At 44.8% G+C, this 25123-nt stretch overlaps 1 protein-coding gene across 22 annotated transcripts in view; it reads left to right on the top strand.

Annotated features, from left to right (window-relative positions):
• Positions 1 to 25123, top strand: part of MARCHF8 (membrane associated ring-CH-type finger 8) — a 156007-nt gene that overhangs the window by 125736 nt on the left and 5148 nt on the right. For 8 of the 22 annotated variants that reach the window (XM_065520050.2, XM_074001548.1, XM_074001550.1 and 5 more), the window contains 5 exons: positions 8748 to 8836; positions 9080 to 9925; positions 11659 to 11839; positions 13797 to 13944; positions 14520 to 18439. In XM_065520050.2, the coding sequence (XP_065376122.1) occupies positions 8748 to 8836; positions 9080 to 9925; positions 11659 to 11839; positions 13797 to 13944; positions 14520 to 14824 (1569 nt within the window). In that variant the 3' untranslated portion in view covers positions 14825 to 18439. Of the gene's footprint in view, positions 1 to 8747; positions 8837 to 9079; positions 9926 to 11457; positions 11601 to 11658; positions 11840 to 13187; positions 13326 to 13796; positions 13945 to 14519; positions 18440 to 25123 lie in introns of those variants that run through there. The other 14 variants (XM_074001555.1, XM_074001554.1, XM_074001558.1 and 11 more) reach the window with 4 other exon arrangements.

Genomic DNA, 25123 nt, shown 5'->3' with positions numbered 1-25123 from the left:
TAGGCTCTGGCAGTTGCTCAAGACTGGGACCTTGCAGACTGTGATATGTACCTCTTGTTAATCAAATATTCCTGGGTCGAATCAGACTGGACATGTTTAATGAGCACTTAAAATGATTGCTCTATTGCTTGGCAAGCACATCTCAATGAATTTGAGCACTGGCCCTTCTAGGCCTCCTGAATATTTTCTGGTTGTTGTTGCCATTAGACAGGGATGAGATACAGCAGAATGTCACATATCAGATGGACATTCCTTACAGGGAATTCTTGCTGACCCACTTTTACTACACGAGGGCAGGCCTGGATGTGATTGTCAAGACCAGGGTTTGCTTCTTTCTGTTTCTGAATGCAGAGTTGACCAGTGACACGCTCAGGTTACTCAGACCTTACGGATTACAAATAAGGCAAAATGTTCTTTATTAATTTATTCTGAAGAAAACAGCTGTCCCAAAACAGGATACTTATTCCTAAGTGACAAAAACAAGGGAATGAATTGGAGGAGTTGCATGGCATCAGTTGGTCTCAGCACCGCTGAGCCTCACTTGAATCCCTGACAGAGCACTGAGGCAGTTGTTTCTGTTCAGCTTCCCTTTTGCAAAATTTCTGACTGTCTTTGCAGTACTTTTTCATCTGACTGGTTACAGTTTAGTTTTTGGCTGAAGTTTGGTTCAGTCTCCTGAAGGTGGAAGAGGGGCAGGTTTAAAACAATTTCCCAATTATACTAAGATTATATGCATTTTTGACTCTCATTCTCCCACAAGCATGCAGTGGAGTTTCCAGAAGCTAAGCAACATGCAAGATAGCATCTTCCTTAGCTGGTGGAATATGTTCCTGTGTTTTAAGATGTTCTAATATAGCAAAGATGGAGAGATGGAACCTGTATAAACAAAAGCTCTTTGTGGGGGCCTCAGTAATTTTTAAGAGTGTTAAGGAGGTCCTGTGGCCAACAAGTTTGAGAATCTCTGTTGTAGAGGCACAGTCTCCCCAGAGGGTAGCTGTTTAGTTCATTGAGCAAATGTGCCCTAAACACCTACTGTGTACCAGACCAATCAGCAACAGCTTCTAAGTTAACATATCCCAGTAACATCTTCTCATAAACCTTGATAGGTGCAATGAAAGAAATGAACAGGGTATGAGGATATCATAACAGGGATGAAAAGCCCTTTCTAAGGAGAAACCTGAGGAGGGGCCAGTCATGCTGGGTTGGGATGTGGGAGTGTTCCTGGGAGGAGGAGGAGGGGTGGGAAAGGCCACCAGTTGCTGGGAAAGGAGGGCCTAGGTCGAGAGGAAGTGAGGGTCATCTTTCCTGCCTGCCATGTTTTTGTCAGTAGTATGCTCCGTGGCTCAGGGTTCACTCTTAGAGCTCTGTGCATCTTGGGTCAGGGCTGGCCAGATGAGTAGCCTGAGCAGAAGCTGTTTTCTTCCCAGGTGGGTGGACAGTGGTCACCTTGGTTGGAATGAGGCGTTTTGTAGCAGACATGAGACCTGCAGGTTTACTTTCTAGGTCATCAAGAGTCAAGAGTGGTAGTCAATGGAAGTCTTGCTCCACACTGGAGGTGTGCCTGGAGTGGTGTATGCTGCATTTATGCATCTCCTCTGACTTATTTGATCCTGGTAGCAGCCCTGTAGATTGTTGACCTCATTTTTTAAATGATTAAACTCCTGCTCGGTAGTGTGCTCAGTGGACTGGCCCCAGGACATAGAGGGGAGACTTTGGGGTCAAAAGCCAGTGCTTTGGCCACTGCCCCAGAATTCTCTCAGAGGAAATATTTTATTGCCTCTTGGCAATGAAAATGTATTTTGACTATATTTGAAAAGGTCAATATTTAAAGGAAATCAACAGTAGTAAAGGGTCCTTTTGAGTGATAAGTAACTCACAAACACAGCCCCTTTCACCATGTTATTTCTGGTGATTTTGAATTTTTATGTTGTTACAGCTGTAGTTTCTGGGACTGTGAAGCCACCTTTGCTCAGAAATCATTGTCTTCAAGGTAATTTATTGAAAACAAATTATATTTGCAAGATCCTCAGCTGTAGCATGGAGGAAGACAGCCCTGAAAAAGCAGCTTCAGCTGTGGCCTTCTGTCCCCTCCACCAGTGCTGTAATATATGCCCCTCTTTGTTCTGGGGATTTATTGCTACTCAAGTATTCTAACTCCCTTTAAAAGGCCACTATAGAAAAGAATTCCATGTTAATGCTACTTGCTAAGCAATGCTAATGAGAGTCATTTATAATGGAAATCATTAGCATTCAGTAGTTTTTATCTCTGTGAATCATATATTGTATATACTTACTTTTTTAATGGTCAGTTTTAATTAATTGCCTTTGTGAAAGCTTGTTCTTGGCACAGCCCTTCATATGCCAACATGTATTTATCAGAGCAAGCCGCAGAAAAGCCACAGAATGGCCTCTTTTCTTTTAATTGTGGCTCATTTTTGAAGTTGAATACAACTGGATATTTATTTATTGAAAGCAGAGTTACTCATAATGAAGCATTGGTTTGACGGAGTAACTTCTGTGCTAAGCAGAAAGTTTGGTAAGATGTAATCTCAGTCTGCACAGTGCAGTATGTAAACACCAAGTGAGTTTATTTGGCTCTGTGGTATGAAGTCAGGCCTGCTGAGTTGGCAGTTAGGAGCAGATCTCTATCTCTTAGTTTGGAAGTGGGAGGGCAGTAACCGCTAGCAACCTCATGAGCAGGAAGCACAAATAAAAAAGTGATCTGGTGAGCAAGATTTCTAAAATGGTCCCCAAAAATGTCCCCACAATTGCCTGGAACCTGGGAATGCATTGCTATTATTACTCCTATGATCATGTTGTGTTGTGTGGCACAGTTGACCTTAAAATAAGGGAGATTATTTGGGGTTATAGATATGGGCCCAATGGAATCCCGTGAGTGCTTAAAAAGCAGAGAACGTTCTCTGGTGGCAGAAAGGGAAGTCAGAGAGATTGATAGCACAAGTGGGCTTTGAAGATGGGAGGGGTCATGTGACTGCAGATGCATGTGGCCTGCCCCAGGTGGAGTCAGCCAGCAGACCGGCCCTCAGTCCTCAAGCTTCAGGGAGCTGTGTTCTGCCAACAACTCGGAGGGCCCTCAAGCTTCAGGGAGCTGTGTTCTGCCAACAACTCGAGAGAATGTGTAAACACAGTTCTCCCGAGGCCTCCAGGAAGGAGGGAGACTGACCAGAGCAGAGAATCTCAGCATGCGCTAGTCTATGGGAACTGTGAAGTGATACATTTGTGTAGTTTTAAGCCACTAAGTTTTGTTTACATAGCAACACACCCCTTATATGAGTGGCAAATGCTTTCCATGTAGAGGAAAACCTCCTTTCTAGAGATCTGTAAGAGCCATTTGCTTCTAGAGCCTCTGGGCCAACAGCCAACATGATCTCTTGATTTAGCCACCTTCTTCTTTTCTTTCTTTTGATAGTTTGTATTTTCTGTGTAGAAATACAGTCAGTCAGTGACTTTCAAGTGACTTTGACCATGATCCAAAGTAAGAAGCAGCTTTTATATTGAAACCCAGTTCACTTTTACATACACATCTGAGAGACAGAATTACCTCAGAAGACTTTATCCATTTTATGTCAGATGCATTCTGGCATATTCTATTTTATTGTACTTTTAAAAACATAGGTCGTCACTCATTACATTGATTTCTTTACCTGTCATCCCAAAGTTGGAAAGTCATTGCAGTTGGTTGTGCTTCTGCAGTTTTGTTTTACTTTTTTAAATCATCAATCACATGTTATTTTAAAAATGAATTTCTGTTTGGGAAATGTTGCTCAGTGTAAAGTAGCATTATGGTTTTGTGGGTCTCTGTGACAAGTCCATGTCCCTCCATCCAAGTTCCCTCGTCTCCGTCCTGGGTAGTCTCTGCAACCCGAGCACAGATGGCAGTGGTGCCTCTCTCTGCTTCTTTAACTTTGTGTGTTCATTACTGGACATAATGAGAACTTTTCCCATTTTTTTAATGACTGCTGGTATTTCTTTTTGTAGATGGAACAGTGTTGCCTCAGCTCCAAGGTGATGGGCATTTAGGGTGATTCCAGCCCTTTGCTGTCACAAACTAGTGCAGTGTACAAACTTCTTCCCACAGGTGTGTGAGAATGAAGTCCTAAAAGAATTGCCGAGACAAAGTATATGTGTCTTTGTTTTCCTGAGGGCAGTTGTCATCCTGAGGAGGTTTAACATTTGCTTTCCCACCAGCAATGTATAAGCATACCTGCTTCCCAACACTTCTGCCAACACATATTATTTGATTAATTTTCTTGGCTGATGATGGTATCTCATTGTAGTTTTAATTTGTATTTCTCATTGTGAGAGAAGTGAAGCATCTTTTCATGTTTTGAGAGCCGTGTGTGCATCTTTTCCCGTTGTTTCTGCTAAGTCATTGATTTGCAGTACTGAAAGTGGTGGTCAGTTGTAACCATGAGCTCTTCTGGCCTCTTAACCTTCCTTATCCAGCCCCTCTTCACGTTCCTCCTTGCCTAAAAACAAGCTCACCCAAACAGATCATTCCTGTGGCCCTCTCCCTTTTGAGATAAATCAGATGGGCAAATCTGCTTTTGTTAGGCGTCTGAGACCCAAATGTTTAAAAGTAGCTTTGCTGATAAGTGAAAAGAAGGCCCAGTCGACGGTTGCACAGAAAATGAGGGGCATGGGTAATAGAGGAGGCTGGGCAGTAACCTGGCAGAAGGCACCAGAGGCCAAGGAAGGCGCGCTGGTGTTCTGCAGTGAGAAGGATGTATGCGATATCAGCTGGGTAAGCACACTGCTATAGCTGCTCCAGTGACAGCAGGCACTCTCAGAAGGGAACAGAAAAGGGGAATGCCAGTTTTTGCCAAGGATATATGGAAAGGTTTTTTTCCCCCATATATTCTTTGGCAACCTTGTTAAAGTCATTTAAAACTGTGAATTTGATAAGAAAGCCAGCCACTAAGAGACTTGGATGTAGCAAAACAAATTGTCGAAAAGTATTTATCATTTGTAAGAAATAAAATAAACTGGTATTTAGGCTTGGATAGAAATCCAGAGGTTTGTTTTGGCATAATTAATTACATCATCTTAAGAAGGGGGGATTTTTAGAAGAATTTTTTTTTTGTAATGAGATTGCTTTATATTCCTTTTCATGACTGAAAAGTCTGTCATTTGGCAACCCACAAAAAACTTGAGGAACAGAGGGCCTAAGTTTTCTTGAAACATTTGGATTTTTGCATGATGAACATTTGCACTTTTATTAGTAATTGTCGAGTCGTGTGTGGTCTGATCCTATGGAGAGGAGACTGTAGGTGTTCTCCGGAGTTTTGTATGGTACAGATGGCTGAGGCTAGTACTGCCCCCAGCTCCCACATGCCACACTGTCTGCTGCTTTCAGAAAGAGCAGAACAGGCTGGTCCTGTCCCATCTAGTGAGGTCCTGTCCCATCTAGTAAGGTCCTGTCCTACAGAGCGCCTAAGAGGAGATTGCTGGCCTTTGACTACACTGGCTTCCAGAATCTGACCATGGAACCATATTTGAAGCTGTCAGCTTCATTTTTTTGTTGATCAGCCAGTCTTTTAGATCTTTGTTGGTTGATAGATTTCTCTCAGCTGTATAGCAGCAACAAATAAAGCTCTTTAAAATTGTTTTCTTGACCGTTCTGCATATGGATTGGTTCTGACCTTTGAAATGTTTGCTGTTCTTTAGATAGTGACAGAAGGAGCCTCTTCTGGGAGCTGTGGTGACCCCACAAATCTCACTGGTTTTCTTGCTTTTATTGGAGGAGTTAGCATTTGTTGAAGTTTATATTTATGTAAAATAACAGTAAGTAGATTTTTAAATTTTTCTTAAAATTTTATGATCTAATAAGAAGAGAGACTCTTTGTCGTTGGGAGGCTTGATGAGGATTGGACTGGACATACCTGCTGAGAGTATCCTGTAATGTTTTCATAAGATTGGAAAGGGTGAAATGAGAGCAGAAATGTAGGCAGAGGATGCCAAAGCTGTTTCCTGTTTCCTATGTAAAATTGAGCAGGGCAGAATCTCCCCAGCCCTCCCTGAACTCTTTTCCTCCTTGGGTCTGCTCTTACTGTCATGCTGGCCTTGACATCTGCTACAAGTGCACACACACGGGGAATCACACAGGGAAATGAACATACGTCCTGCCATGTGTGTGCCTGGCATGGCTGCTTCCTAGATCCAGGCTTTGTTCTGTTACGAGGCTCTGCCCTCCTACCGTCAGGCCTGGCTCCTCATCATGGGCATGCAAGAATGGAATCGTTATCCCAGAGCACACTTTTTGACATGGATTACTTGTAGTTTAGTACTGGAGTTCAGAACTTTAGTTTCCCATCAGAAACCTGCCTCTTCTCAGGACACTGACCGTGATTGGGCACGATTTGCCAGATGAGACCCCACCTTCTCCCACAGGGTTTGCCTTCCCTTCAGAATACAGGAAAGTACATGTGGTTTCCAGAGGACCATGCTCTTATCTTAGAGGTACTTTCCTCTGCTGCCATCCCTTGAAGGGAGGGAGCTTCCTTCAATACCTCAGTTCCAGGGACTATGCTTGACCCAGCAATACAGAGGAAGAAGCGACCTCATAGCAATGAGGGGCAAGCATGTTGATATTGGTGGGTATTTCTTCCTCCAAGTCTATCTGGGGACAGATGATGAAGACACTCACTTCTCTGCGATACACCATGATCAGGCTGTGGTCTCCATGACACATTTCAGCCTTGCCTATGTGTGTTGAACAGAGCTGGTCATCCTCAGAAGTAACAGAAGAGAGCAATAAGTACAGGAAGACTTTCAGTCCCAGAATAGTATTAGGACTAAATGTCAGAGAACAGGGGAACTGTAGGAGTTTGGGGACCTTAGCATGGATACCCTCTCAGTCTGCTCCCTTGTGGTATAAACAGTAAAGCCCATGATACTAAAAGGCCTTGAGTGCTCATCTCTGGGGCAGGTGGAGCCAGTGATGGGTGCCCCAAGTGGAGGATGCTGGAGAAAGAGGACAGTGTCTAAGGCAGTTGAAGAAAGAGGACAATGGCTTATGCAGTCAGGCCTAGAGGATGCAAGGAATGTCAGAGCATAGTGTCCATAGGCATCCCGAGATGTCTCTCATTTTGCTTTAGGAAGAATATTGACAAAGGTAGTGATGGGAGGGTTATTTCAAGGATGCTGTTTTCATGTGTCCAAGTAAACTTTAGATTCCTAAGAACTTTGACCTCTAATGCTTTTAAAGACCGTATACGCCATGCCCGTATGCATATTCAGTTAGAAAATAAACGTAGATTATTTGGTGAATTCAAAGATGTGCTTATGGAGTGGCACAGCGTGATCTCAGCGTACACTGAAGCATGCTGACGAGGAGCTTCTTGGATCTTGTTTCTTCAGGTGGACTTGGATTAAAGTGGCGTTGAATCTCTGCACTGGGAGTGGGAGCAGCCATGGGGTGGGTGCCTTAATCCGAGTGCTTTCCTGGCTCTCTCCAGGCTGCTTCATTTGCTGTGAGGGGTAGGAGGAGGAGGAGTTTCCGGGCAATGGCTATATCTGTTCTGGTTGCTGACCAAGGTCGGGGGTCCCATAGGTGGAGTTCCAGGATGAGAGTGCACCCTTGGGGATGGCACTTAGACAGAGTAGGGACTAGGCCTCAGTCGGGGAATGGTGGGCCAGGGTGGAGCTCCTTTGTATCAAGGAGTCAGGGCCAAGGGCCATGCAGGTGGGCCTGCAGAAGGTAGGTGGTGATACAGCGTTTCCAGTGATAACAGACTCATGGCACTGTTTTCCTGGGGCTGTTGGGGTTGCATGGAGCAGATTCTCACTCAGGCTCACTGTCTTAAGGAGGGACAAATGCTTTTTTATGAATATGCATAGGTCTGTGGGGCTGTGGAGCCTGGGAAATCCGAGGCTGGCATGGAAGTCTGGGGCCCTCTAGCGGTGGTGGCACATCTTCAGCTCAGTGCCACTCACTGTCCCTATTTCTCTCTGTCCATTTCTGTCCTCACTGCGGTGCTTCCTTTCCTTCCTAGATTTTTTCTCTAAGTTTGACTATTCACCACCTCAGAGGCTGTATTCTATCCCATGACCTCTTGCTGTACTTCTTTCAAATCTAAATTTTCTTGATTATTTTTCTTAATTTACAGTTTCAAGATTAGACCTATTGGGAGCATTCTGTGCTCTACCTTGGCCCCTGGTTGAGCTATGGATTGGTGTCCCCCAATGTCAGGTGGTCTGGACTCCGTTTTATATGAAGAGCTGTGGCCGGGCAGTGGGGTTTTGTGGAACACAGGGAGCATCTGGCACTGTGCATGAGGTTGTGAGGTGGGAAAGAGCTCTTAAATCTACCAGCCTTGGTGATCTCTGGAACTAGGAGAGAGTGCTGGGGAAGCCAGTGCTGGCAGGCCTGGGGCCTCATATTTCTTTGGCATTTGTATGATAACTTGTAGTACTTGGTGTCTTGACTTATGTATGAACTAATTCAATTTAGATGCTTAGAAAATAAATGGCCACTGGACCTGCAGGAGATTAGTAGTGGTGTTCCATAGCCTCAGACATTTCTTACACTTTTATCCACAGATAGGAAAAAAATAGCGATATTTGATTTGTTTTGCCAAGGCTTAGAGGGATCTAATTTGTGTTACTCATTGAGCAGCGGGAAACAGCAGACATTTCTAGGGTTCCTACCTGTCACCGTTCAGGAGACAGTGCACACAATCCCCTTGGCTCTTCCCTGAACACTGACCAGAGGTCTGTCATTGCAGGCTGGGAGTCCTCCGTCAGCATCAGCTCCGGCTCCGGTGTCATCCTTCTCTCGCACTTCTATCACGCCATCCAGCCAGGACATCTGCAGGTAACACTCTGCTTCAGATGCTGCCATGATCAGTGTGCAGCCAGAAATAAGCATTAGTGTCTGTAGGTCCTTGAATTTCCATTTGCTTATTCAATGTGCCTTTGGTCTAAACAGTTGGCCCAGTTTTATGTGTGGTTTGCTCACCAAGTTATCCATGCTAGTCTCATTTCCTCACTATGATGTCTATTCTCTTTTAAAATTGTTTTTACTTTCTGTGCTTTTATCCCACTGTTCTGCATGCAGTTCCAGTGCAGTGTTTTCTGAGTGTTGTCACCACAGTTCCGTGCAGTCTGCTGTTGTCTTGAAAGCTCCTCACTGCCAGAGTTCTCTGACACAAGGGTTCACTGTGACAGTTATCTGTAAGGATGCGTCACAGGCATCAAAGAGAAATTCCTTTGGTTCAGAATGGGTCCAGGCCTTGAAGCCTGCTAAGAATACCAAAGCCAGAAGAACACTGAAGTTCTCAAGGTCCCTCAATGATGTGGGTGAGAAGGCGCAGGATACTTCAGAAAGTTTTGCCTATGTGGAAAGAACTTGTTCTGAAGGAAAATTAATACTCCCTCAAGATCCGTGTCTCAGAACTAACAGGTTTCATCATAAAGAAAAAAGAACCGTGAACCACAAACCTCTTGGCAATTCCAAACATTCTTGTGTTTCATGCCTTTCTGCCAGTCGCTCAACTGCCTCAGAGGTGGAAGCTGGCAAGCGGGGCAGGCCCGGCCTGCTGCTGGAAGAGAAGGCAGATGGCGAGGCCACGTCCCGAAGCCGGCGACTGCTCCGGTACCTGTTCTCACTCTCGCACGGCTCGAGCGCCAGCAGCCTGCACAGGTTCCATGAGCTGGAGAGCTGTGCCGCTCGCCTGCACACTGCCAAGTCCTCCAGCGGGCTGGCAGGGAGTATGGGCTTCTGCTCTGACGAGATGGGAGATGACGATGTCTTTGAGGACAGCACATCTGCAAAACCGAAGAGTAGGGTTCTTCGGGCGCCTCTCTGCTCCACGGAAAAGGACAGCGACCTGGATTGTCCTTCTCCCTTCTCTGAAAAATTACCCCCCATATCTCCTGTGTCCACATCAGGGGATGTCTGCAGGTTGGTTTGCCAGGAAGTGCCATTCTAGCCATCTCTGCTCTCATTGGGAGCCTCATCTTGCTTTAATATGTGAAGTTTCAGGAAAATGAAGTAATAGGAAGTTGTAACCAGTTGTGGGTTGATTGTTTTCTCCAGAAGAATGGAGTATCAGTATCATTTGAAAAAATTTTTATGATGTGAGTCCCAAGATAGTTTCACAAATAGTAAAAGAGGAGGAAGATGGCTGGGCGTGGTGGCTCACGCCTGTAATCCCAGCAATTTGGGAGGCTGAGGCGGGTGGATCACCTGAGGTCAGGAGTTTGAGACCAGCCTGGCCAACATGGCGAAACCCCGTCTCTACTAAAAATACAAAAATTAGCCGGGCGTGGTGGTGGGCGCCTGTAATCCCAGCTACTCAGGAGGCTGAGGCAGGAGAATTGCTTGAACCCAGGAGGCGGAGGTTGCAGTGAGCTGAGATTGCACCACTGCACTCCAGCCTGGGCAACAAGAGTGAAACTCCGTCTAAGAAAACAACAAAAAAAAAAAAAAGAGGAAGAAGCTACACATATTAAAGGCCAAGCTGACTCTTCTAAACTAAAAATAAGTAGACTTTGCATAAAGAAACTGGAAGAAAGAAACTAGTATCTCCAGCTTTCCAGCCTGATGGTCCAGATTTTAAGCATTGTTGCATCTCCCAGCCTCTTTTTTAACCCTTGCTCCCCACCCACCCCCAAAAGGTGTGTGAGGACTGGCTGTTCTCCAGTAGCTCCTTCCTTCCTTCCTTTTAACTGGGGTGTAGCCAACCTATGTCCCGTCCTAACTCTGTTTCCCCCCTTTGTCTTCCCTTATGCAGCATCCTTGTCTGGCCTCCATAATTCACTTTTTGTCATGACTCTTCTGCCCTCCTCATTCTGACCTTTCCCCAGTCTCCACTCCTTAGTGCCAACTGTCATCATTTCTAACATTTGGATCAGAGACCCCCTCACTAAAACAAACAGCCTGAGAGCCTGGCTCCTTCCAGAGGATGGGTGCCCCAAACTGTTCTCTAGCTGCTGGAAAAGACCCCTCTGTTTCTTAAAAGCCTGTTAAGTTCCTTCAGGCTAATAGCTACATCTTGGTGCATAATTCTTGGAAATAGAGAGTGCTTTCAAGTTAATTTCTCACTTACTGCTGTTAGTAGTCCCAAGAAAAAGAGATGAAATTGCAGCATCTTGTAATGGTGAGTGTTTTAGGTCTAGGAGAGGTACTGTGATATTTGTTTACTTCCTGAGAGACGACAGAAATACATAGTTGTGGGGTATGAAGGTAAATTCAGTGATTATAGCTAAAAAGCAAATATCATTTAAAGTCACTAGTATTTTTAGAAGTTGGAATGCTGGTTTTATTTTACGTAGAAATTTTTCCTCTAATTATTTTACCATCTTATGTTCTCAAAAATGATTCTATGTTGCTTTAAATTCATCTTTCAGTGAAGTTCTCATGTCATATCAAAAAATGACTGCTTTGTCATTTCTTACATCATTTTTTCCTTTCTGTTGCCAAATGCCCTCCAGACTTTCCATGTTGGTGCGGTAAGCTAGAAATTTTTAGTTTGTAGTGATTGTTTTCATTTGTGTTTCTATGTTTTTGTGCCCGTAGTCACTTCTGTAATGTTTGTTTCTGAGTTTCCTTTGGGGGGATTGACCTGCCACTGAAGCATCAGCTTCCCTGTCATGGGACTCTCCTTGGAATGACGGGTTTTCCTTCCACTATAGGATCTGCCACTGTGAAGGAGATGATGAGAGCCCCCTGATCACCCCCTGCCACTGCACAGGAAGCCTCCACTTCGTGCACCAGGCCTGCCTGCAGCAGTGGATCAAGAGCTCTGACACGCGCTGCTGCGAGCTCTGCAAGTATGAGTTCATCATGGAGACCAAGCTGAAACCGCTGAGAAAAGTACGTGGGAGGAAGGGATGCTTCACCCTTCCTGAAACCAGTGACCCCCAGAGAGCTGGTGTCTCAGGTTATGAGGTCATGGCTTGCCTACGTTCATTTCCTTAAAAAGTTGGGGCTGGTGCTTACATTTGCATTGTAGAGATTGTTGTTTCTGGTGCCGATTTTCAAGTCCTCCTCCTCAGGAAGAAGCTCTTTCTGACCATTCATAATCCTTCTTTTCCCTTCAAAGTAAGACTGCTTGCTTGTCGGTGTCAGTCATCTAGCCTTTAACCACAGACTGTTTGTGACATATCTTAGGACCTAATTTTATACGTACTAACTGTTGACGTCCTGCCTTTCTGATTAGGACTGTCTGTTGGAGATTAGTATCTCCTCAGCACCCAGCACAGTGTAGTACACAGTAAATTTATTTGTATATACCCATAAGTATTTGCTGGATGGGAGCGTGAGTAGGTGGATAGGGAAAAGAAAGAAAGCACAAACGTTGCAAGATGTGCAGCTGTCTTCAGAAAGGACCCACAGGCGTTGCATGACACGCAGCTGTCTGGAGACCCATGTCGCTGTGCCCTCTGAGAGGAGCTTTGTCCAAAGCACTGGCTTTCTATTTAAATGTTGACTGTTTCATACATCTCTCTAGATGCCCAGCACAAACGGTTTTGTCTGGAAGAATAAAAGACTGTTCCTATCCCAGAACATTAATATATAAATTGCAAGATAAGTCACATCATCAAGTACTAGCCAATTAAATACTAAACGATGTGCTGGTAGAGCATATCAGTCATTCAGAAAAGGAAATGCTCGTTATAGGCTAGAGTGCTGGGGAAGTGGAGCGATGGTAGCCTCACAGGGTGTTTGGGTTTTAGAGCAGTTCTTGAAGGATTACTAGGATTTGCAGGCAGAGTGAAAGGAGTTTAGAGAGGTCAAGCTGTCTGTGGAGTAAAGCATACCCTAGAAAGGTGAGGGTGAGCATTAACAGGGTGTCAAGCTACGTGTGTTGTAGGAGTAGCAGGAAGCATGGGGCACTGAGGCACTGACTCTTGTGTTATAGGTAGGAAGACCAGGGAACTTGCTAGTGTATAAAATCCCAGCAGAAAACAACCAGATGTTAGAGAAGGCTTGCGCAAACTGCTTAAAAAGTTTTGCCCAGTAGAAGCCTTGTAATTTATTGGGTGCCTACTCTATGCTAATCTCTCAATATAGGAAGTCTTTTAGGCTCTATTTTCAACTACCCTGCATAGACCCATCTGGAAAGAGCCTGTGACTAGGGTTGGCAAAGGATATGTGCAGAGTGTTTACACATTGTTCTTTCTCTCTACCTTTATGTGTTTTCTCCCGATTCGGAAACCAGTAAATGAAAAAGAAAGTCTGGCTATTTGGAGTAAATTAATGAGCTCCTAGAGGAGATGGGACTAGCAGAGTCTGCTTGTACCAGGAACTCTTAGCGTCGATTTCGAGCTGTTGCTGCCAAAGTAGCAAGGACCAAAGAGTGAGCGTCTTCTGCCATTCACCTTCACAATGTAGTGTGACCCATCTGCTAGTGTGTTGTGGCATCATCAACCCTCTTCTTCCGCTCGTCCATGCCAGTCAGCACATCAGGGAGACTTAAAACATAGCACCTGGGTCCTGGGCCAACATACTGTGTTCATTAGGACTGAAATCATAGAATTCTTTATCAGGCCATTTTTTGTCTGCTTGCAAGAATAAGCAGACAAGGGGATTTTTGATGGTAGTTCAACATTCATCTTGATCCCGGCTTCTTTTCATTGCATAGAACGTTGGCTGCACCTGGTACCTGGTTGAAGCCAAGTGGTTTTAGGAGAACAAACTTGTGGGAATGCATCTAGTTTGGGAAGGGAGAAGTGGGGTGGAAAGCCAGTCTTACCTGCCTACAATGCTCTCACCCCACCGGCGCCCTTTTCCAGAAGCCTGAGCCTCACACTTTGTGTTGTTTTTCTAGTGGGAGAAGTTGCAGATGACGTCCAGCGAGCGCAGGAAGATCATGTGCTCAGTGACATTCCACATCATTGCTATCACGTGTGTGGTCTGGTCCTTATATGTGCTCATTGACCGTACCGCTGAGGAGATCAAGCAGGGGCAGGCAACAGGTGAGTTCTCAGGCTGAAGAGCAAGCTCAGCACAGGGGCCGGGATAGCTCACAGGAGTCCTGGGGTCAGAGGATTTTCCAGTCAGCCAAAAACGTCTGGGTTTCTGGAGGAGGGACATCAGTTAGAAGGCAGCAGACCCCTTTTTGGCGTTTCTTTTGCTGTGGTGGTAGTTTTTGAAACCCAGTCAGGAGAGTTCATATTCTGGAACATGAGAATCTGCAAACTGCATCCTGGAAAAGCAGGAAGTAGCTGGGCACTGTCTTCCACTCTTCTTTGACTAAGCAACATTGGATGAGTTGTGAATCCATTGGTCAGTTGTGCAGTCTTGTAGTCCCAGATACTTAGGAGGCTGAGGAATGGAGGATTGCTGGGGGCTCAGGAGTTCAAGGCTGTAGTGTGCCATGATCACACCTGTGAATAGCCACTGCACTCCAGCCTGGGGAACCTATAGCAAGACTGCATCTCTTAAACAACCACAACAACAGAATCAGTTGATTATGGGAAGTTCAGAAGTTGTGTTTTTCTTTACTTCAGATCTTAAATAAAATCTAATAGGCTGAGTTTTTCCCTTCCAGGAATCCTAGAATGGCCCTTTTGGACTAAATTGGTGGTTGTGGCCATCGGCTTCACCGGAGGACTTCTTTTTATGTATGTTCAATGTAAAGTGTATGTGCAATTGTGGAAGAGACTCAAGGCCTATAATAGAGTGATCTATGTTCAAAACTGTCCAGAAACAAGCAAAAAGAATATTTTTGAAAAATCTCCACTAGCAGAGCCCAACTTTGAAAATAAACATGGACGTGGAATCTGTTATTCCGACACAAACTCTTCTTGTTGCACAGAGCCTGAAGACACTGGAGCAGAAATCATTCACGTCTGATTGTGTGTGGGTTGTCATTTTCCTGGACATCCATGAAGAGCCGAAGGAAATTGTTTACTGCCAATTGTATACCTTTCTTATGTCCTTTAATAGCATAGACTGGACAGGTGACTATAGTGGCTTCTCTTTTTCTAAACCTTCCGTAGTCTCCTAGAAAATCCTCCTGTGGGCCGGGCATACCTGGGTACTGCCTCTGCCTGGCAGCTCTGTGGGAAGGTGGAAGACCCCACGATGACCTGATGGGGAGCCAGCAGAGTTCCTGCCCATGGTCTTGAGCAGAATGAGAGAATAAAATGCCAATCCCAAGGGAAGAGCAGGAGCAGGGGCGCCCAGGCCCTGATCCGCAGCTGCCTCCAGCTTGCAGCAGTCCCCAGCCTGGAGCAGAGCATTGGGGAATGTCTAGCCACGATGAGAGGATTCCCTCTGCACCACGGTGAACCCCAGGAGATGGTATTGAAACAGACCCCCAAACATAGACTCCTGCCCACCCTTTGCCGATGCAGCCTCCTCCATGCTCTTGAGCAGGTGGGGCTGTGGTGTTCTGTGGTGGCGCGTGATTCACTGAGCAAACAGCACTTTACAGAAGAAAATCTTTATTTTGTAATATGTGTGTCCAGTGGGATTGACACTCAAAAAAAGTCTCATTTAAAAATCTTTCCTTCCTTACCTTTGTATCTCCTTTACATCATGAGAGATCAAAAACCCATTTTGCCTTATATATGCTAAGAAGCGTGGCATTCGTTTTGTTCATAAAATAGACTCATGACTTTGAGACAGGACAAGCAGGCCAGAGGCTTTTTAAATCACAGATCTCATGGGAATTAATGGATGCTAAATGGCAATTAAAGCATGATTCCTATGCTTTTGGGCCTGTTTTATGACAAGGTGTTATTTCATAGACCTGCCCTGTATGTTTCTTTTTTGTCAACACTGAAAAAGAACAGTTTATGAGATCTAAATGGAAAGAGAGGAAGTGAATAATGATAACAAAACTGAATATTTTAAAAATATTCCTTTATAGTTAAATCTCTCCAGTTGGTGCTGGCTTCACATTGAAAGAGCAGCCATGTGCCACCCTGGCTGGGGTGTGTGCACTGCAGGTTCTCTCTTGCGTGCAAGATGAGCGCTGGCCCACCATGTGGTTTCTGCTCGGGGAGGTTCTGTGGAGTCACTGCCAGGGCCACGAGGCAGGCGGGCTGGCTCTGGGACGAGGGCCAGGTGTGAGCAAACTGCCAGGGTCTGCTGTGCCACTGCTCCCTGGCCACACGCCCGCCCAGCTGTCGCCTTAACCGGACTGAACAGACAGGATCATTCGGGGCCCTTGGCCCCACTCTCAGTCCATTCTGTCATCAGGGATTACCACCTGTACCATTTTCATAAAACAAAACCAAAATCACTACCATCAAATGGCCTTGTCCTTCTAAAAAGTCTGCTTAAAATTATGTTTTTAAAACCCAGTTTCCTAGTTCCAGGCAAATAGTTACCTCCGGGAAAGTTGCCGGGGGGCCTGAAACCCAATGTAAGTAGCGCAGATGCTTCCTTTCCAGGCCACTCTCTCACCCAGCCTGCAGGGAGGAGATGGGAGATGCTGGGGGTCCTGCCTTCAGTCTCTCTGGGCCTTAGGTGTTTCGTTTGTCCTGCTAAGGGGATGAAGCAGGCACAAGGTGATTTCTTTGCCTTTCAGAGTGAAAGCCCTGGAGTTCGTTTTGAAGGCCAGGAGACTGAAGGATCTCTAAGCTATGATGTGGGCTTAAAAGTAGCAGGCTTTATCCTTTTGTCTTCTCCAAGCCAGTGTCTGATTCCTTGGCAACACAGGTCTTAGTCTGTGGAGTGGCTCTGCTGTGGCCTTCCTCTGGCCAGGCAGGCACTGTCCAGCCATAGCCAGCTCCTGAAAATAGGGCAGCCTCCCTTTTCTCCCAGGCCACATCCAGCCCATGCCTATGTTCACTGTGCCCTGAAGTGCAATTACCCGTACCCCTTCTCAGCCTGGGGACCCCAGACAACCACAGACTGTCCACTCAGGGGAGCTGAATCCCAGGTCAGCCCTGCCAGTGTCCCTTAGGAACTGCCCAGGCAAGGCCCCTGGTTTTGTGTACTTGTTCCTGCCACCCAGCAGTAAATGGGTGTTTCAGGTGAAGACCAGGATAGATTTCCTAAGTGTGAATCCCCACTTCACAAATGGAACCCCTTATGCTGAACTTGAAAAGCACCAAGACATCCTGTAGATAGGAAAGTAGTTAGGTAGGGACAGCCCCTGGGCAGCCCACCCAGTGTAGCTGGCACCCCACTATGGCAAAGGTGCCTTGATAACTGAGCCCTGTACCCCCTCCCATGCCCAACCAGATTCTCATGGGAAGCCCTCTCCCTTCTTTTCTGCCTAACACCATCTCATCATTTCTGGCCTCACTGTGGACAGTCCACACACATTCTTCTTTCCCCTCCTGGTGGGGCACATGGCCACCCCCTTGCCTTTTCTTTTCTTGAAGGTTCTAGTTCAGCTCCTGATTCATCAGACCCTCTAGCCCCCTGCATCTAGCAGTGAAGCATGAAGCCTGGCGGGGATGTGGTACTCCCGTCTGGTGTGGCCACCGGCTCTGCCAGTGTTCCTGTGGCCTTGGAAAACTTGCTCTCTCGATTCTTTTGGGTGCTGTGTACTCACCAGCTTCCCCCCCCCCACCCCTCATTTTGCACCTGGCTTTAGTGAAAGGATGGCATTTGGTTGACCCATATAGAAACCCAGAATGAGGTCTCAGGGCCAAGAGGCCTGGTACTTGTAGGCCAGGAAAGGGGAAGAGGCAAGTGTCTGGGGTATCACTAGCCAGCCCTCTCTGATTTGGCCTCTACTCCCCATAAGTCATAGTACCATAAGTAGGCTTCTGGCCTCAGCAATTTGGTCTTTGTGCCCAAGTTTATTGTGAGGATTTCCTGAAAACTTTATAAAAGGTCTCTTCCTACTCCAGGCCTCTAATGTTTTTCCCCTTTTTGCTTCAGTCCACTCGCAGTCGTGTAGGCCTAGTTTTCAAACCTGCACATGTGTCCTACCTGGCCACAGGCATGCAGGCCTCAGGTAGCTGGGCCAGTTTGGGAGCCTCAGGTGATGTCTGCATGATCTGGGGCTGCCTCTGCACCCCTGGTGTGGGCTTCAGGGTTGGAGAAGGGCTGGGACCAACCGGGTGAGATCCACACGGCTCTGGATGTGGCTAGAGGCAAATACGCGCTTGAATTGCTTTCCCTTTTGAATCTGGTATGAAACATGCAGTTTCCATTTCTAGCCCAAGGAAAGACCAAAACGTAGGGAACTAAAAGCATTTATCTTTGTCTTGGAAGTAGCTGTTGAAGTGCAGTTGATCAATGCACAGTTAGATGCAATGTTTATAGAAATTGATTGGTAAACCAAATTTACACTGGCATGTGTGGTGTAGTTTCTAAAAGGCACTTCACATTTGAAATTTTGCTTACCTTAGAAAGTTTCTAGTGATCTAAATGTCTAGTTTTGTATTCTTTTGTGTATGTTCACTGGTTCTCAGTATTACCACTTGAAAAATTCTCTGTACAGAGGGGGTTTGTGCTATACACTGGGACGTCTCATTGCAGCAATAAAGCTTTTCTTACAAAGGAGTTTTGCCATGGGAGTGTTTTCCTGCAGGGAGACTGGGGATGTTGGCAGGCACTCCAGTTCCCTGACCCCCTTTCCAGGGTTGTCTGGCTTGCACATCCGGAAATAATATGTGGCTCCTGGAGGTATCTGTTTTCCTCAGCCTCCCTCAGACACGTGTGTCGGGGGTGGCCCGGCGGTGTCTGGTTGAGTGTGTGGGATGGGAGTGAAAACAGGCATTTCTCACAGGTGTGCTTGCTTCAGACACCCAGACCCTACCTACGCTTACCACCCTGAGGGAAGATAGACTTGAGTCTGTGTCACCACATGACCGCGGAGCACTTGATTATGAACCAGCCTTATCCATAGAAACTCGCTCCTGACGCACAGCCCAGCTGAGAAAGCACCAGGGAGACCAGCACAGTTGCCGGTGACAGCTCTGCCACACTGCATCCCCTGACTCTGGCAAGGCCTCTGAGGGAAGGCAGTGCCACGATCCTCAGACAGCAAACTGCCCACAGGGCTGGGAGTGCGGAGGGCTGGTTGCAGCTTCCCTACCACATGCGTGGCCTCAGGGTCAGGGGTTGCGCGAGGTGAGGGGAGGGAAGCCAGGCTTGCCCGGATGTGCTGCTGCCTCAGAGGTGATCCACAGAACTCTTCCATTCTGGGCTGCCAGCTGACTTGGGAGCTAGGCACAAGGCTGCTTTGCAGAGCCATGGTCACAGCTGTCCCGAGGAGTGGAGGCCTGTGGCTCCAGGTGGGGGACAGGCCCGCAGAGCTGCTGAGCCTGTGTAGGAAGGACTGTGCTTATGGCCAAGAGGAGGTGGGATGGCCCCTGAGCTCTGTGCTGAGAAGGGTGGAACTGAAAGAGGAACCTGCCCCTGTAAGGTGAGGGCGGTGGCTCTCAGGGGGAGCCACTATGCTTTTGGGGAATTTTGGGAGTTTTTCTGAAGGCACACCCGACAGGGTCTGGGTGCGGGCAGGCTTGAGAGGATGTAACCGGCCACACTGATGGGGTACCCTGCCGCGAGGGACTCCCCACAGTCTGTGTCGGGATAGTAAACTGCTCAAAAGCAGCTTTCTGTTTTTGTCAATAAACTTTATTAGCAAACAGCCATGTGCATTCACTTAACATATTATCTACGGTTGATTCACTGCTACAGTGGGCAAAGTTGAATCGTTGGGACAGATTGTATGGCCTACAAAGCCTATAATATTTACCGTGTGCCCCTTTGTAGGAAAAGCTTGCCAACTCTTTGTCAATGTGAAGGATGTCCCTAGAGTTGCTGGTGCACGGCCTGTGTGATACCTTGATAACAGAGGCGTTGAGTCACTGTCCAGGGCCTTGGAAGTGCCACTCTGACCTACAATCCTGCCACACCTCTGAGTTGGTTGGCCTCGAGAAAGCCAAGAGGCAACTCCTCACCACTGGGGTATCAGGCTGGTGGGAGGCACATGATCCTTGGGGCTCACCTCGAGCTCAACCAGATGACCAGGGAATGCAGCTGGCTTTTCTTTGGAGAAGAGGGAGTCTCTGATGAAGCATTAAGGAGAGCTTCTGTAAGGTAAAATCAGTACAGCGGAGGGAAAGGCCTATGACAAAGCTGTCAGCATGGTGATTAAAAAAAAGAGATTGAAAATCAACCTGGTTCCTTTCCCAGGGAAAGGCCCCTTGGGACAGTCAGGGGCAGAGGCCCTGTTACAAGGTCCTGCTCCCAGAGCCACAGCTATGCAGTTGAAGGCATCACGCTCATATAGGTAAATATATAGAAAGTACTATGTGTGTGTGTGTGTGTGTGTGTGTGTGTGTGTATGATGTATTTTGCTTACTGCATTTACACATTACATCACTTTGCAGCTTGCTTTTTTCATCTAACAACCAGTTTATTTTCTATGTTAGAACACAGGCACCTACCTTATTCTTTCTAACTCATGCAGGATTTCTTTAAATCCTCCTGGATATAGATTTTTAGGTTGTTTATTAATTTTCGATATTAGAAATAAGGCTGCAGTCCACATCCATGTCATTTATTTTGGTACACTTGGGGGTGTGTGAGGGAGGGAGGGGCACTTCTGAAGATAGATTTCTAGAAGTAGAAAAAGGGTAGATGCATTTGATCTTCTAAGTTGCAAAACTGATCTCTAAAATGATTCACTTACCTTCCTACAGTGAGAATGAATCTTTCTTGAGCCACATCACAAGTGTTACTTTTAAAGTTGTTCCTAAAATGATTGTTACTCCTTTGTATGTCACTGAAGTTTTACTCTCCGTTTCTCAGATATATGAAATTGAGCATTGCTTGTTTACTGCCTATTTACTCCTGTGCCTACACATGTAGAGCCCCCCAATTATCAATATCCCCCCCCCACAGTGGTGCATTTATTACAATCCATGAGCCTACACTGACTCATCCTCATCCAAAGTCCATAGTTCAAGGTTCACTCTTGGTGTTCTACATTCTGTGAATCTGGACATGTATCCAACACTATAGTGTCATACAGAGTTATGTTACTGCCCTAAAAATCCTCTGTGCCCTGCCTTTTCATCCCTCCCACTGCCCTAGCCCCTGGCAGTCTTTTTACTGTCTCCACAGTTTTGCCTTTTCTGCAATGTTGTATCTTTGGAATCTGATAATATGCACCCTTTTCAGAGGGACTTATTTTAGTGATGCACACTTAAGTTTCTTCCACGTCTTTTCATGGCTTGATAGCTCATTTCTCTTTAGTACTGAATAATATTTCCATTGTCTGGATATACCAGTTTATTTATTTACTCACCTACCAAAGGGCATCTTTGGTTGCTTCCAAGTTTTGACAATTATGAACAAAGCTGCTCTAGACATCCATATGAGGGTTTCTGTGGGGACGTAAGTAAATACCAAAGAGTGCGATTGCTGGATGGTGTGGTAAGAGTATATTTAGTTTTGTAAGAAACTGCCAAGTTGTCTTCCTAAGTGGCTATACCGTTTTGCATTCTCTCCAGTTCCTATTGCTCCACATCCTCCTCCATATTTGGTGCTGTCAGTATTCTCAATTTTGGCCATTCTAATATGTATTTAGTGGTATCTCGTTATTGTTCTAATTTGCATTTCCCTGATAACATATAATGTGCGGCTTTTTTTTTTTTTTTTTTTTTTTTTTTTGAGATGGAGTTTCACTCTTGTTGCCCAGGCTGGAGTGCAATGGCGCAATCTTGGCTCACTGCAACCTCCACCTCCCAGGTTCAAGCGATTCTCCTGCCTCAGCCTCCCAAGTAGCTGGGATGACAGGCATGCACCATCATGCCTGGCTAATTTTATATTTTTAGTAGAGACAGGTTTTTCCATGTTGGACAAGGCTGGTCTCAAACTCCCAACCTCAGATGATCCACCCACCTCAACCTCCCCAAGTGCTGGGATTACAGGCATGAGCCACCACGCCCCCAGCTGTGCAGCTTCTTTTCACATACTTACTTGCCATTTGTAGATCTTCTTTTGTTTGTTAAAGTCTTTGGCCCATTGTTCAATCAGATTGTTTCCTTACTGTTAAGTTTAAGAGGGCTTTGTATATTTTAAGTAACAATCTTTTATCAGTTGTGTCTTTGCAAATATTTCCTCCCTCTCCTAATGTGGTCTTTTGCAGAGCAGAAGGTTTTAATTTTAATTAAGACTAACTTACCAATTATTTCTTTCATGGACCATGTTTTTGGTGTTATATCTAAGAAGTCATAGCCATACCTAGGTCATCTAGGTTTTATCCTATGTTATGGGAGTTTTATAGTTTTGAATTTTACATTTAGATCTATAATCCATTTTGAGTTAATTTTTGTGAAGAGCATAAAGTCTATCTAGATTCATGCTTGTTTGTTTTTGCATGTAGATATCCAGTTGTTCCTGCACCATTTGTTGAAAAGGCAATCTTTGCTCCATTGTAGTGTCTGTGCTACTTTGTCAAAGATCAGTTGACTGTATTTATGAAGGTCTATTTCTGGGCTTTCTATTCTGTTCCATTGATCTATTTGTCTCTTCTTTCACCAGTATGGCACTATTTTGATTACTGTAGCTTTATAGTAAGTCTTGGAGCTGGGTAGTATCCATTTTCCAAATTCGTTGTTTTCCTACTATATTGTTGTGTTAGCTGTTCTGAGTCTTTGGCTTCCGTATCCAAACTTTAGAGTAAGTTTGTCAATATCCACAACATAACTTGCCGAAATTTTGATTAGGATTGCATTAAATCTATAAGTCAAGTTTTGAAGAACTGACATCTTGACAATATTGAGTCTTTCTGGGGAATATTTACTTATATCTGTTTATTTATTTTCTCTTTGATTTCTGTCATCAGGGTTGCAGTTTTCCTCATAAAGATCTTGTATATTTTATTAGATTTAAACCTAAGTATGTATTTTTGGAATGTTAATGTAAACAGTACTTTGTTTTCAATTTCAACTTCCACTTGTTCATTACTGGTGAATAAGAGAGTGACTAACTTTTGTATATTAACCTTGTATCTTACAACCTTACTGTAACCACTTATTAGTTCCTAGGAGTTTATTTGTCCATTCTTTTGGATTTTCTACATAGATGAGCATGTCATCTGTTTTATTTCTTACTTCCCATTACGTATACCTTTTATCTCCTTTTCTTGTCGTACTGCATTAGGTAGGATTTCATGCTTTTTCAACATTTTATTATAAAAATTTTTAAACATAAAAATGTTTAACTATATAGTAAGAATATATATAAACCCTAGAATCTACAATTAACATTGTTATCTGTATGCTTTACCACAGATTTCCATCTATTAATCACTGTATTCACCCATCAACTTAGGTTTTTATGTATTTCAGAGTCAACTGCAGCCATAATTATACTTCACCACAAAAGTTTCAGTATGCATATCATTCACTAGAGTTCAGTATTTGCTCATGGTTCTTTTTGATTTTGGGTTAATATTTACATACAGTGAAATGCGTACATCTGAAGTGTACCATTTGATGACTATTGATAAATGTATCTATCTAGGTAACCTAAACCCCTATCCAAATATAGAACATTATCCCAATCCTGAAAACTTCTTTTTTTTTTTTTTTGGAGACGAAATCTTGCTCTTGTCCACCAGGCTGGAGTGCGATGGCACGATCTCGGCCCACTGCAGCCTCCGCCTGGGTTCAAGTGATTCTCCTGCCTCTGCCTCTCGAGTAGCTGGGATTACAGGCACCTACAACCACTCCCGGCTAATTTTTGTATTTTTAGTAGAGATGGGGTTTCACCATTTTGACCAGGCTGGTCTCAAACTCCTGACCTCAGGTGATCTGCCTGCCTCAGCCTCCCAAAGTGCTGGGATTACAGGCATGAGCCTCTGCATCTGGCCCCTGAAAACTTCTTAATGCTGCTTTCTAGTCCACCCCGTCCCCATCCCCACTCCCACCAAAATCAAACCCTGTTCTTCTTTCTTTCTCACCAGAGATTGGTTTTAGCCTGCTCCCAAACGTAATTGTAAGTCATACAGTATATACACTCTTTTGTGTAATGATTTTTTTCAGTCAGCATGTTTTTGAAATTCATCCATGCTATTGTATCAGTTATCTTGTTCCTTTTTATTGTTGAATAATACTCCATCGCATGACTGTACCTTTCTTCATCTGTTTTCTTATTACTAGATACTTCAACTATTTCCAGTTTTTTTGGCTATTATGAAGTGGTAAGAATATTTTTGTGGACATATGTTTTTATTTCTCTTAATTACCTGGGAATGGAATACTGTTTCAGAGAGGGTAGGGATATGTTTAGCTTTATAATAAACTGTGAGATGTTTTTCCAAAGCAGGAGAACCATTTTACATTCCCACCAACACTGTGTGAAGGTTCAGTTACTCCATATCCTTGCCATACATTTGGTGTTGTCAATCATGACCTTTTTTGACATTCTGGATATAGATTAGTAGTTGTAGTAGTAGTCTAGATTTGTAGTTGTATTTGATTGTGATTTTAATTTGCATTTTTTTAACGACTAATGATGTTGAGCATCTTTCCATGTACTTATTTGCCATTTGCAAGTCTTATCTGTTTCTTTATGTCAAGGGCCAGAAAAATGCCAGCCCACTGACCAAATGTAGTCCATGGTCTGTTTTTGTAAGGCTCTTGAGGTAGGTTGTTTTAAGAATGGCGATCATTAAAAAGGCAACAACAGATGCCGGTGAGGCTGTAGAGAAATAGGAACACTTTTACCCTGTTGGTGGGAGTGTAAGTTAGTTCAGCCATTGTGGAAGATGGTGTGGTGATTCCTCCAGGATTTAGAACTAGGAATACCATTTGACCCAACAATCCCATTACTGGGTATATCCCCAAAGGATTTTAAATTATTCTACTATAAAGACATGCACTCATATGTTTATTGCAGCACTAATTACAACAGCAAAGACTTGGAACCAACCCAAATGCCCATTAATGATAGACTGGATAAAGAAAATGTGGCACATACACACCGTGGAACACTATGCAGCCATAAAAAAGAATGAGTTCATGTCCTTTTCAGGGACACAGAGGAAGCTGGAAGCCATCATTCTCAGCGAACTAACACAGGAAAAGAAAACCAAACACTGCATGTTCTCACTTATGAATGGAAATTGAACAATGAGAACACGTGGACACAGGAAGGGGAACATCACACACTGGGGCCTGTTGGGATTTGGGGGGCAAGTGGGTGAAGAGCATTAGGACAAATGCC

Source organism: Macaca fascicularis, chromosome 9 (assembly GCF_037993035.2).
Source record: "Macaca fascicularis isolate 582-1 chromosome 9, T2T-MFA8v1.1".
NCBI lineage: Eukaryota > Metazoa > Chordata > Mammalia > Primates > Cercopithecidae > Macaca > Macaca fascicularis.
The sequence above is the reverse complement of the archived record's forward strand: the minus strand, read 5'-3'. Positions and strand labels throughout refer to the sequence as shown.